Source organism: Ochotona curzoniae, unplaced genomic scaffold (genome assembly GCF_017591425.1).
Source record: "Ochotona curzoniae isolate NIBS_2020 unplaced genomic scaffold, NIBS_Ocur_1.0 scaffold_3835, whole genome shotgun sequence".
Lineage (NCBI taxonomy): Eukaryota > Metazoa > Chordata > Mammalia > Lagomorpha > Ochotonidae > Ochotona > Ochotona curzoniae.
The window spans coordinates 17,812,764-17,825,959 of record NW_024467114.1 but is presented as its reverse complement, the minus strand read 5'-3'; the positions used below and the strand labels follow the sequence as shown (position 1 = coordinate 17,825,959).

The following is a 13,196-nucleotide window of genomic DNA, read 5'->3' as shown; positions in this document are numbered from 1 at the left end:
TGGTTTGGAAGAGTTTGTTTATAAGGTCTGATGTTGAACTATGAATAAATTATTTTGTTTAAGAGGCAGCATTTCTTTTTTCTTCTTCTTCCTTTCTGCTCCCAACCCCCACCCCAGACAAGATTTAGTTTTTTAATTTGTTTGAAAGAGTTACAAAGAGGTGGAGAGACACACAGTTCCTCCATCTGCTGCTTCATTCTTCAAATGCTTGCAATGGCTGGAGCTGGACTGGTCCAAAGCCAGGAGTCTCCACTGGGTCTCCCATGTGGGTGCAAGGGCCCAAGCATTTGGGGGATCCTCTGCTGCTTTTCCTGAAGCACTAGCAGAGAGCTGGATGGGAAGTGGAGCAGCTGGACATGCCATGCCTACAAGGGATACCAGCGTTGAAGGTGGAGACCAGTGTGCTGTGCCACCATACTGGTCCCTGAATAAATTCTTAATGACTAGAGTGAAACAAATCAAAGTATATACTTTTGGGTAAATTAAGTACCAAGTTCTCCTTTATTCTTACTACCCATTCTCTTTTTTTCTTGGTTTAGAAATAACATCTTAGAGCATGGCTAAGTGAAACATGAATACAAACATGGAGTTTATGCTCAGTGGACTAGAACTTGTATGCTTGAGCAAATCTGCAGAAATGTCAGTTATGGGTCTTTTGTTTTTTATAACTTTACTGTGACATAAAGAACATAAAATACATTTTCAGAATAATCAAACAGTTTAGTTTTCTGTATTCTGGTTTTTAAATAAAATTTTTAAGAAACAGTGGTTCACATACTACTAAATTATGCAATTCTTTGGTTTTTGGTATGTTCAGAGATGTGGACCCATCACCACTGTTTTTAAAACATGTTAATCACCCCAGAAGGAAACTCTGACCATTGCTGTTTACTCTCTGTTGCTGCCTCCCACAATCCCTTGGCAGTCCCAGTGTGTGTTTTTTCTGTCTTGATGCATTGCCTCTTCTGACAGCTCATGGAAATAAGGTCGTACATACCGGGTGTTTTTTGACTAGCCTGTTTTTTACTTGTGTTATTGTAACATATATTGCTATTTTATTCCTTTCATAGCCAAATAATATTTCATTACGTATGTGTCATATTTTGTTAGATACTGTTTTTGTTTGGTAGACATTTTAGCTATTAACTTTTTGGTCACTGTGATTACTGCTGTGAATATTCCTGTACAAACTCTTTTTTATTTCTCCTTAATGTATTCCTAGGATTTCTGAGTTACCTGGTAATTCTGTTTAGCATTTACAAGAACAGCTTAACTGTTTTCTAGAATGATTGACTGCATAGCAGTAGCAATGTCTCATCCGTTATAGGTTCTCTACATTGACAGTAAAAATTGTCCTTTCGATTATAGCCATGTTAGATTTTGAAATGGCATCTTAACTGCGGTTTGATTTGCATTTCTCTAATGACTTCTATAGTTGTGAATCTTTTTATTTATTTTGAGTGAAGTTGTATATCATTTTATATTTCTGACCATTTATTTTTTTAAAGAGAGATATAGTCAAACCATTTGTGCATTTTAAAATTGGGTTTTCCTTTTATTGGTGAATCTTGAAGAGTCATTTATATAACCACGTGTTACATAATAATGTTTTGGTCAGTGTTGTATCCTACCACATGTAACAGTGATCCTTAAGATTATATCATCTAGTGATATCCTATTTGATTTAGCTTGTGTAAGTATATTTTGTGGTTTTTAAAAAGATTTGTTTATTTTTATTGGAAAAAAGGAGAGACAGAGAGAAAGATCTCCCATTCACAGGCTCATTCCCCACATGGCTGGAGCTGAGCTGATTTGAAGCCAGGAACCTTTTCCAGGTCTCCCATGTGGCTGCAGGGTCCCGAGGCTTTGGGCCATCCCCGACTGCTTTCCCAGGCCACAAGCAGGGAGCTGAATGGGAAATTGAGCAGCCAGGATATGAACCATTGTCCATGTGGGCTCCTGGTGCATACAAGGCGAGGACTTTAGCCACTAGGCTACTGCACTGGTCTTGTATATTGTGTTTTGTTTGTATATTAAGTCACCTGAAAATGCATTTCTCAGAATCTGTTTCCATTTTCAAACAACACCTGATTGTATATTCCCTTCTCAGGTGTAATGATTTGTAAGTATTTTCTCTAATTATGTCACTTTGTTTATGGTTTCATTTTAAAGCACAAGTATTTTATTTTTACTTTTTATTTGTTTTATTTACTTTTTGTTTTATTCCTTTTACTTGAAAGAATAATAGAGTGAGAGAGAAACAGAATCTTTTATCTTCCGGTTTACTCCCCAAATGATTGCCACGTCCAGAGCTGGGCTGGTTTGAAGCTTGGAGCCAAGAGCTTCTTCTTGGCCTGGCACATGGCTGTAGGCTCCCAAGGACTTAAGCCATTCCCTGCTGCTTTCCTAGACCATAATCAGGAAACTGGATCAGAGGTGGAACCAGTGGGACACAAATTGGCACTCATGTGATGCCAATGCCATAGGCAGAGGATAAGTTTGCTAAACCATTGTACTGACCCCAGGTTTTTCATTTTAATGAAGTCCAGTTAATTTTATTGCTTCTGCTTTGGTATCATATATAAGGAATTTTCAAATCTTAAGGTCAGGAAGATTTATTCCTGTATTTTATTCAAAATTCTATAGTTTTTCACTTTTATTTTCAAGGTTTTTTTTTGTTTTTTGTTTTTTAATTTGGAAAGTCCAAGTTATAGAGAGTAGGAGAGACTGAGATCTTCCATTCATTGTTTAACTCCCGAAAACAGCTGCAACCACCAGAGCTGGGCCCAACCAAGGTTGGGAGCCAGGAGCTTCCTTTGGGTGTTTCCATGCATATGGGTGCAGGGGCCAAGGCCCTACGCAGGGAGCTGGCTGGGACGTGAAACAGCTGAGGCAGGAACTGTCCCCCTGTGGGATACCAGTACTGGCAAGAAGATTAGTTTGTTAGGCCATTGTTCTGACCCAGGAGGCTTTTAGAAGTTTCCCACACAGATGCAGGGGTCCCAAGACTTTGGGTTTTGCTTTACTTCTTTCCCAGGTCATAAGCAGGGAGCTGGGTGGGAGGTGGAGCGGCCAGGGCTTGAAACGGTAACCATATGGCACCCAACGCTAGCAAGGTGAGATTTTAACCATGTAGCCATTGCGTTGGACCCAAACTCATCGCCCCCCCCCCCCCAATTTCATCCAGTTCTTGAAAGATAGAATTACTTGGAGATGGAGGGAAGGAAGGAAGGAGGGAGAGAAAGGAGCAAGAGAGATTACCAGGGGGAATGGATGGGAAGTATAGCAGCCAGGACTCAAATGGCTTATGTTGTCACAGACCTAGCCCCTAGATTTCAGCTTAGTTTGTGACAGGTAGAAAAACTGAATAAATGGAGGTGGAGGAATTCTGTATATTAGCAGTAAAATAGTGTCTGAGTTTTAAAATTGTTATTATTTATTTTATTTTCAAAAAGTTGGAGGGAGGGAGGTGGAGAAAGAAAGAGATAGATATTCTTCCGTCCACTGATTCAAAGCCTGATGGCTATGCCAAGCCGGAGCTTCATCCTGTTGTCTCACATGAAGAGCAAGGTGCAAACACTCGGGCCATCTTCGGATGATTTTCCAAGGCCACTAGCAGGGAACTGGATTAGAAGTAGAGCAGCTGCGACAATCTGAAACCTACGTGGAGTGGCATTGTCATATCAGGTAGATTTACCAGCTGTTACAACATGGACCACCACTGTGGCTGGCTTTTAATTAGAAGATTTGGGCTTTTGCATGTTGAATCTACCTGGTTCTTCATCTCTAAAAAGATTGATTGTCTTTGTTCCCTATATCTAATTTCTGTATACTTCAGTTGGAATGAAGAGCAAATCACATGCAGAATTCCTTTAAACAGATTTTGTACATTGTAAAGTTCAGAGTTTGTTTATTAATGGACTTCTGTCTCTGTGGTGTTGCGAAGAGCTGTTGAATGATTAACAAAAAAGAATTACAACTTATTCTCCTCAGAGAGGAAATATTCTGTTAAACAATATGAAGTTCACAGGACTATTGTATACCATAACAAGGGCTTAGATTAAGTGTGATTTCAAAGCAAAGCAAATAGATTGTTGTTGGTGGTGGAGCTTTAAGAAGCAAGGACTCTTGTACTAGGTCTAGAAAGATGAGTGAAAACTTGGTGAAAGATGGAGGGAAAGAGATATCCTTATTAGGTAAATCTGTAGGAGAATAAGCACTGAAGCATTAAGAAAATTCAGGGGCCTGGTGTGATGCCTCAGTGGCTAAATCCTTGCCTTGCATGCACCAGGATCCCATATGGGGCAGTTTGTGTCCTGGCTGCTCCACTTCCCATCCAGCTCGTTGCTTGTGGCCTGGGAAAGCAGTCAAGGACAGTCCTTGGGACCCTGCACCTGCGTGTGGTGACCTGGAAGAAACTCTGTGCCCCTACCTTCAGATTAGCTTAGTTCCTGCCGTTGTGGCCGTTTGGGGAGTGAACCAGTGGATGGAAGATCTTTCTCTGTCTCTCCTTCTGTCTGTAAATCTGACTTTCCAATGAAAATAAATAAATCAACAACAAAAAAGGTAAATTCAGGATTTGATAAAGAAAGGTTAGGACTGGACAGATCATACATCAGGTTGATATTAAGAAAGTGAATTTTAGTATAGAGGAATAGTAATACAATAGGAGTATTAACATAATACAAAAACAGTACTAATAGAAAAGAAATACTAATAAATACAATAATTGTGTTTAATTGTGCAAATTTTGTTGAGTATCTGCTCTTGTCAGGTTTATACTAGAAGTCAAATGTGAAGATAAAAATCTTAGTTGAGAAAGGCAGAGTATCTGTTTATTGTACAGACTTATGAACAAGCTGTAGTGAAATGATACAATGAACATCTCTAATTTCTTGACACAGTAAGAAAACTATATAGAGGGGATACATTTTTATGAGAAATAAACTATTGCTTTAAGAGGTGAGATGTAGGGACTGTGAGAGAATCTAGAACTGTCAGATACTTCATGTCTGCCTGGAAAATAGCTTTCATGTTAAGGTGGCAGAGTTTTGGTAGAGGAATAATTGGAATTTATTCAGAGACCCAGCTCAGTAGCTTAGTGGCTGAAGTCCTTGCCTTCCATACACCAGGAACCCATATGGATGCTGGTTCATATCCTGGCTGCTCCACTTCCCATCCAGCTCCCTGCTAGTAACTTGGGAAAGCAGTCGAGGATGGCCCTCGGGACCCTGCACCTGCGTGAGAGACCTGGAAGAGGCTCCTGATTTCTGCTTTGGATCAACTCTGCTCTGGCCATTGCTGCCACTAGAGGAGTGAACCAGTGGATAGAAGATCTTTCTGTCTCTCCTTTTCTCTGCAAATCTGACTTTCCAATAAAAAAGGAAAAAAATCTTTACACAAAAAATTTTAAAATCTTTTAAAAGATAGTCAGGAGACTATTGCATTGAGCCAAGTGAATGGTAGGTCCTAATGTGATATAGTAGCTGTGGAAATTAAGAGTCTAGAAAACTGAAGATGCTTAAGATGTAGAATTGATAAGACCTGGAAATGAATTGGATTTGGGAGGAGACATGAAAGGGACATGTGAAATGTGGAATGTTTTTTAGGTGGCATCATTTTTTTTAAGTGGTACAATTGCCTGAGAATAAGGTATATTCAAGGAGAAAGGAGTTAGACAAATAACTTTGTAGTCTTAGTTCTGTTGTGTTGGTGATACATTGTGTTTTGGGATTATTTAAGCCATATTGGAGAAAATTAATTGTAGTGAAGAAGACTTGTAAGAGACAGAAATAGTTACAGAGGTAAGACAATTAAAAGGTGGTAGAACTGGCAAGAAAGTGTTTTTAATGGTGTGATCAAAATGATCATCACAGATACAGCTTTTTTTGTTTGTTTGTTTCTAAAAGGAAATTCCCATATGGGTCACCTTGATAATTTAACTGACGATATAATCCAGATTATGTTGGTTTGAGGGTTATTTCTAAGAATGAGAATTTGGCTACAGTTGAAAGGGTAGAGCTAAAGAGAAAGTATCCTTGTCTTTTCCCTCTATCCTCCCTTTTTCTTGTGTGTGTGTGTTTAAAATTTATTTTTTATTGGAAAGTTAGATGTACAAAAAGGAGGAGAGACAGAGAAGAAGATCTTTCATCTGATGATTTATTCCCCCCTAGCGGCCCCAGCGGCAGGAGCTGTGCTGATCCAAAGCCAGGAGCCTCTTCCGGGTTTCCCATGTGAGGGCAGGGTCCCAGGTCTTTGGGCCATCCTCGACTGGCCTACGAAAGCAGTAGAGGACAACCCAAAGCCTTTGGACCCTGACCCACCTGGGAGGCCTGGACGAGGCTCCTGGCGCAGATGGGTACAGCTCCAGCCATTGTAGTGACTTGGGGAGTAAATCATCGGATGGAAGATGTTTCTCTGTCTCTCCTCCTCTCTGTATATCTGACTTTCCAGTAAAAATAAGTTAATATTTAAACAACTACCACTCTGTATAGCATTTTCATATTTGGGGAGCATTTTCATAGTTTTTTTTTTCAGTTGTTAAGAACAGGCTTTTGAAATGGACATAGTTACTATTAGTATATGAAAATACCAAGAAAAATTAGACTTATATGGGTTGGTGTTGTGGTATATGGTCAAGCTGCCTCCAGCAATGGGATGTTGGTGTCATGGGTGCAGCTTTAATGTGCTGTGCCACAGTGTTGGCCCCATTTTGTAAAATTTTTTACCAGACAAAGGAATCTGAGTTTAAGACCTAGAATATAGTTATCATCCAGAGTTCTAGAAATAAACATAAAATGACTTAGCTTGTTATGGGTAAAGAGGAGGAATGGATTAAGCGTTCCCCATGGGATGTTTTCACTAGTAATGGAAGTCTGAACGGACAAGAAAAATATTCTAATCGGCGCCTAATGAGCACTGTGAAGAGGGGTCCTTGTGTTTGTTAATTTGGGCTAATTTTTAGAAGATCTGGACTCTTAGGGAAACTGTGATGTAAGTAAGTGAACAATTCACCATGTTCAGTCTCTGTGGGACATTAACTAATCTAACAGTGAGTGTACTAATTTGGTGTCAGGATGTTGGATTTTTGTTCTAGTTCTAGTTTGTGTAAATTGAGCAGGTTTCTTAGAAACAGAAATGTCTGTTCATTAGGGAGAAACAATGACCATTTGGAGACTAAACATAAACAGCTAATATGTGTTCAGCGTAGAGTCACCAATTCAGAAATATTAGAAGAATAAAAACTTTTACCTATTTGAGAAGGAGAGGGAGAAAGAGGAATTTCCCATCCATGATTTACTCCATAAATGCTTGCAGTAAGTGGAACTTGGCCAAACTGAAACCAGAGCTGGTAACAGTCCAGGTCTCATATGTGGGTAGCTGACACTCAGCTGCTGGAGTACTCTGTGCTCAATCTTAAGGCATGCATAGCAGGAAGTGGGAATTGGGACAGCAGCCCAGGCACTGACAGAGGTTGTTGACATCTCAAGCAGTGACTTAATGTTCAGACCAAAAGCTAGGTCCAGAACGTTTTTTAAAGAAATCTCTTTAAACTGTAATTTGCTACATAGTTTTAGAGTTGTTCTCTAATCATGTCTTTGGTAAAAATGGCCTAAAAGTGAGTTTTTGTTGAGGTTCCTAAACTGCATTTGTTATAATCAATAAATATATTATTGGAATTTATTAACAAATATACAATATATGAGTGTAAGACTAGGACATGAAATTAAAGGACTAACTTCTGTAGAGAGATGGAGGAGCTGGAGATGAAAGGAGGGTTTGTCTAGAAGAATTCTATGGGTATAGTGACCAAATAGCGTAAATTTCTCATGTCTGAATATTCTTTTCATAGATCAAAGACTTTTCTCAGTGTTTGTTAATAGCTCTCTAGTTTGGTAAAATTTAATTCCTGAGCTTAAAACTTATACTGAAATATAATTTGTGTTTCTGAAATTGATGGTTTTGATTTTTAGTAAGTTGTTTTCTAAGCTGTCTCTGCCTGTTGCTCCCTTTGATGACAGTCTGTGCCTTCTGCTACTTGCCTTTCTGAGCTCAGCAGAGTCTGAAGGCAAAGGAAATTAAAAATGGGCCATGTGTTTCATATATGATGCATTTGGTTCTGTGTTTGAGTTATGCAGGTTATTTTATAGCGAAATTATCATTTCATGTTTAGTCAAACATTTCTTGTCATTTCCATGAATACTTGTAAGCTTACTGAAGATCTTAATCATTAGTGTATATGTGAATATTTAATAACAAGTTTGTCTAAAGCAGTATGTAAAATTTTTGTGTAAAATAAGGGGTTTTGTAAAATTTTAAGCTAGATAATGACTATTCATTGGGCCTAAACTTGTTTTTTGAAAGAAACAGAAAAGAATCTATTTGAGATTCTTATTTTTTGAGGGGAGGACAAGATTTATTTATGTTTATTGGAAAGCCAGATTTACAGAGAAAAGGAGAGACAGAAAGATCTTAGGTCTGCTGGTTCACTCCCCAAGTGACTGTAGTGCCTGGAACTGAGTTGATCTGAAGAAGCCAAGAGCCTGGAGTCTCTTCTATGCTTCCCACACGGGTGCAGATCCCAGGGCTTTGGGCCATCCTCTGCTGCTTTCCCAGGCCACAAGCAGGGAGCTGGATGGTAATTAGAGCAGCCAGGACACAAACCAGTGCCCAGTACCAGTGCTTGAAATGGAGGATTGCCAACTGAGCTATTGTAACATCTCCTATCCCATGTGTTTTATTTTATTTTTTTTTAAAGATTTATTTTTATTATTTTTTTATTGGAAAGGCGGATATACAGAGAGGAAGATCTTCCGTCCGATGATTCACTCCCTAAGTGAGTGCAGTGGCCGATGCTATGCCGATCCAAAGCCAGGAGCCTCTTCCGGGTCTCCCACGTGGGTGCAGGGGCCCAAGGCTTTGGGCCGTCTTTGACTGCTTTCCCCGGGCCGGGAGCTGAAAGGGAGGCGGGGCTGCCGGGATTAGAACCGGCGCCCATATGGGATCCCGGGCATGCAAGGCAAGGACCTTAACCACTTGAGCCACTGTGCCAGGCCCCTATCCCATGTATTTTTTTAAAGTAGAAGAATCGGGAGTTAGGTAAGTCAAGGATCTATAAAGAAGCAAAATCCGGTTTACACCATTCAAGGGGCTTTTATTAGGGACTTCAGAAATGGGAATCTGCAAATAAATTTTCACTAGCAACAGAGAATTCCAAAGGAGCAAGAAAATATAATATTGTTAAAACGTTTTTGAAACTGAACCTTTGTGTTATTGACTAAATCTTAATTATTTTCCACCAGACGGTCTGCCAAATCCCGAAGCAGAAGCCCATATTCATCTAGGCATTCAAGATCTCGTAGCAGGCATAGATTGTCTAGATCCAGAAGTCGTCATTCTAGCATTTCTCCTAGCACACTAACTCTGAAGAGTAGCCTGGCAGCTGAATTGAACAAGAATAAAAAAGCACGGGCTGCAGAAGCCGCAAGAGCTGCAGAAGCGGCAAAAGCGGCAGAAGCAGCAAAAGCTGCTGAGGCTGCTGCCAAAGCTGCAAAAGCCTCCACCACTTCTACACCTACCAAGGGGAATACGGAGACTGGAGCCAGTGCAACCCAGACAAACCATGTGAAGGATGTGAAGAAGCTTAAAACTGAGCATACTCCTTCTCCCTCAAGTGGTGGAGCTTTAAAAAATGACAAGGTGAAAACGAAGCCACCTCTTCAGGTAACCAAGGTGGACAATAATCTCATTGTAGATAAAGCCAGCAAGAAAACAGCTACAGTTGGGAAGGACAGTAAATCTGCTGCTACAAAGGAAGAATCTGTATCTCTTAAAGAGAAATCCAAACCACCTACTCCAAGCCTAGGAGTCAAGGAGAAGGAGCAACAGCATGTGGCTTTAGTGACTTCTACGTTACCGCCTTTACCTTTGCCTCCCATGCTTCCTGAGGATAAAGATACTGATAGGTAAGTATGGGGAAAACTTACCAGTGATTGTCTAAACAAAAATAGGTTTCAAGTGTGAAATGTCTTGACTTCCCCTGTTGTCTCCAAGAGAACTTCAGTCAAAATATTTAAGTCAGTGAATGAATTTTCTACATTATGCACATTTTAAAATGAAGCACATTGTTAGGTGACAGAATTACTGCTTATGCTAAGGAGTTCAGGAAAAGTTTACCATTGCCTTGAGATCCGGTATATATTTCAGGATGAGCTTGGGTGTTAGAAATGCCAGTTTGCTTCCTACCTGGCTTAGTTTTCCTTAGGAGTACAATCAGAAACGAGACATTTTATGAGAGTGTCTGTATGGTAGAAGTCTCTTAAATGTATGTTTCATTTATTTCTAAATTTCTTCAGTAGCTTTATTCATACATTACTTTCAAGACTATTTTAGATATTTATTACAAATTACACATTTGTAATGCTTCAAATGTTAACTTCTAATCCCTGAAAAGGATGTCTTAATCTTTTAAATTTTTTTAGCCTATCTTGCAATTCCCTGATTAGGGAATAACTAGATTAAAGAAGACTTTGAATGGGATTACACTTTCTTTTACTATGTTCAAAGGTTTCTAGAATTGTTACCATAGGGGCAGGAAATAGTGATTTTCTAGTTTTGTCATTCTTAGCATTGGAAGGATGTTTCCCCTAACTCACTAGTTCTAGTTTTCTGGATTTTTACTGCATAAGTCACTATGTTTGGATGCTTGAGTTGTCTGAAATTTGGTGACTAGGAACTGTCTTTTATCCTTTTTATGTTTTTACTTTTTTTTAAAATGTTTTTTTTTAATGTTTCCTAGCCAAATAACTTATTTTGAAATGTATCTTCTTCTCTAAACTGCATTCTGTTTCCTTCCCCCATCCTAAGAGCTTTTTTTTTTCCTTTTTCTTTTTCCTAAGAGCTTTTTCTGTGTACTTACATAGTTTACTAAAAAAAATCCAAAAAACAAAAAGGATTGAGGATTGTATCATTCATAATGGTATTTGACTTGCCTTTTTCATTTAACATGTTGGAGATCTTTCAGTGTTGCTATAAATAGACCATGTTTATGTTTATAGAAATGAAATCATCACACTTCTGCAATTGATTAGCAGATTTTTTTAAAGATTTATTTTTATTATAAAGTCAGATATACAGAGAGGAGAGACAAAGAGGAAAATCTTCTGTCTGATGGTTCACGCCCCAAGTGGCTACATTGGCCAGAGCCAAGCTGATATGCAGCCGGGAACCAGGAGCTCCTTCCGGGTCTCCCAAGCAAGTGCAGGGTCCCAAGGCTTTGTGCCGTCCTACTGCTTTCCTAGGCTCCAGGCAGGGAGCTGGATGGGAGGTGGAGCTGCCGGGATTAGAACCCGCACCCGTATGCGATCCAAGCATGTCCAAGGTGAGGACTTTAGCCACTACACTATCACTCTGGGCCCTTATTAGCAGATGTTTAAAAAAATTATTTTATTTTTAATATTGCTTACATGGTTGAGAGGGATGCATGCCCATGTGGGCCTCTGGTTAGCATGAGAAGGGTCGAGTTGTGGAGGAAAGTGGGACACATGTTTCAGTTTTTTTTTTTTTCTCTCCTGTGTCTGTAGGAGAAGAAGGGGAGCAGACCGCTCCTTGCTGTCAGACTGCATAAGCAGCTGGGGATGGGGATGGTCATTTGATGTTGCCTTAGAGAGTTCCATGTGGGGAAGAACATTCTGAGGGTGTTGCTTGAGTGGTTTTGGTAGTTCTGAGATACCATCTGCTTTTTTGTACCAAGGTTGAGCAAGATCTGTTGGCTGAGTGAACACATTTACCTTAGTGTATCCACAGACACAGACACTTGCTGTAAGGCTTGCCAGGAGAGTTATCCAAACTGTACTACTTGTCATCCTTTGACGAAGAACTGCACATCTTCTAGTGGCCTGGATGAGCTGGTTATCATGTCCCCCTTGTACATCTGGGCACACTGACTGCTACTGTGGAGACCCAGTCCTGATACCAGTACTCCAAGGTCAAACCAGAGATATTACAATTTTCCCATGTGATCAGGATTTGAGTTCGGTGATCTAGTTGGGAAATTTCCCAAGAAACCTCACCTAAGGTGACTTCAGACTTGATTCTTGTGCATAACAGCCAGTTTGGGGCAGGTTCGCTCTGTTACTTGCACCAGTTAACATGCACACCAATGGATGCAGCTTCCTGGTCCCTTCCCTTCCCAGCTTCATCCTGGCCTAGCCCACCACAGACCTGCTCTTCATGTACACCAGTGGGTGTTGTGACCTACCAGATCTGCCCTATCCTTGGTTTTTGTATGTGCTGGCGTGTACTGCTGCCTGCCTAGGCCATCCTATCCCAAATTCCACCTGGTTCTCATGCACACCCATGTGTGCTGTGTTTTAACTCAGCCCAACCTGCCCCTAGACCAGGCCTGCAAGCATTCTGTCAGGATGCCCTGTCCAGCCTGACCCACTCCCAGCCTGGTTCTTATGCTCACAGTAATGAGCTGCAGCCTAGCAGGGGAGTGCCCCTAGTTCCCCTACCAGGCCCATTCCCAGTGAATGATCTTGAACCTGTCAAGGGATACTGTGGTCCAGATATGACTTGCACCCTCTCCTAGTACTTTCTAGCTGTTTCTGTGGTCCAGCCCGGCCAGCCTGTACCCATTTTGGTTTTCGTAAGTGCTAGCAGTTGTGGTAGCTTGGCCCACTCCCACACCGTGTCCACATTCTAGCTGACCAGTGCTACATCCTTACCTGGACTGATGCATTCCCTGTTCCAGCTCTCATGTTCAGTGGTAGAAGCAGCTGCTCAGCCAAGGAGTCTGCAAAGTTCCACTGCTGGACCTATTCCCAGCCCTGAGTTTTGCATGTGTCGGTAGGTGCTATGGCCCAGTCAGAGATGGCCTGTCCCAGTTTTGGCATTTACTGACAGATACTACAGCCTGGCTCAGCCTGGCCTGCTCCTAGTACCAGCTTTCACCAGTGGGTATAGCAGTCTAACCCAGCCTGGCTCAACCCTGGCCCTCATGCGAACTGGTGGGGTGTTACAGTCCAAACCTCACCTGGTCTGCACCCTGTCCTGGCTGTCACTCATGCAGCATGTGCTATGGACTGGCCCAGCCCAGCCTGCTCCCAGACCTGGCCCACATGTGTACTAATGGGTGTTGCAGCCCTGCATGACCTGGCCTACTTGCAGCCCTGGCTCTCATGCTCACCTGCAGG

General features: G+C 41.0%; 1 protein-coding gene across 5 annotated transcripts in view; it reads left to right on the top strand.

Moving 5' to 3' along the window:
- Positions 1–13,196, top strand: part of CDK13 (cyclin dependent kinase 13) — an 86,026-nt gene that overhangs the window by 20,216 nt on the left and 52,614 nt on the right. For all 5 annotated transcript variants that reach the window (XM_040964898.1, XM_040964895.1, XM_040964896.1 and 2 more), the window contains one exon: positions 9,303–9,965. In XM_040964898.1, the coding sequence (XP_040820832.1) occupies positions 9,303–9,965 (663 nt within the window). The remainder of the gene's footprint in view (positions 1–9,302; positions 9,966–13,196) is intronic.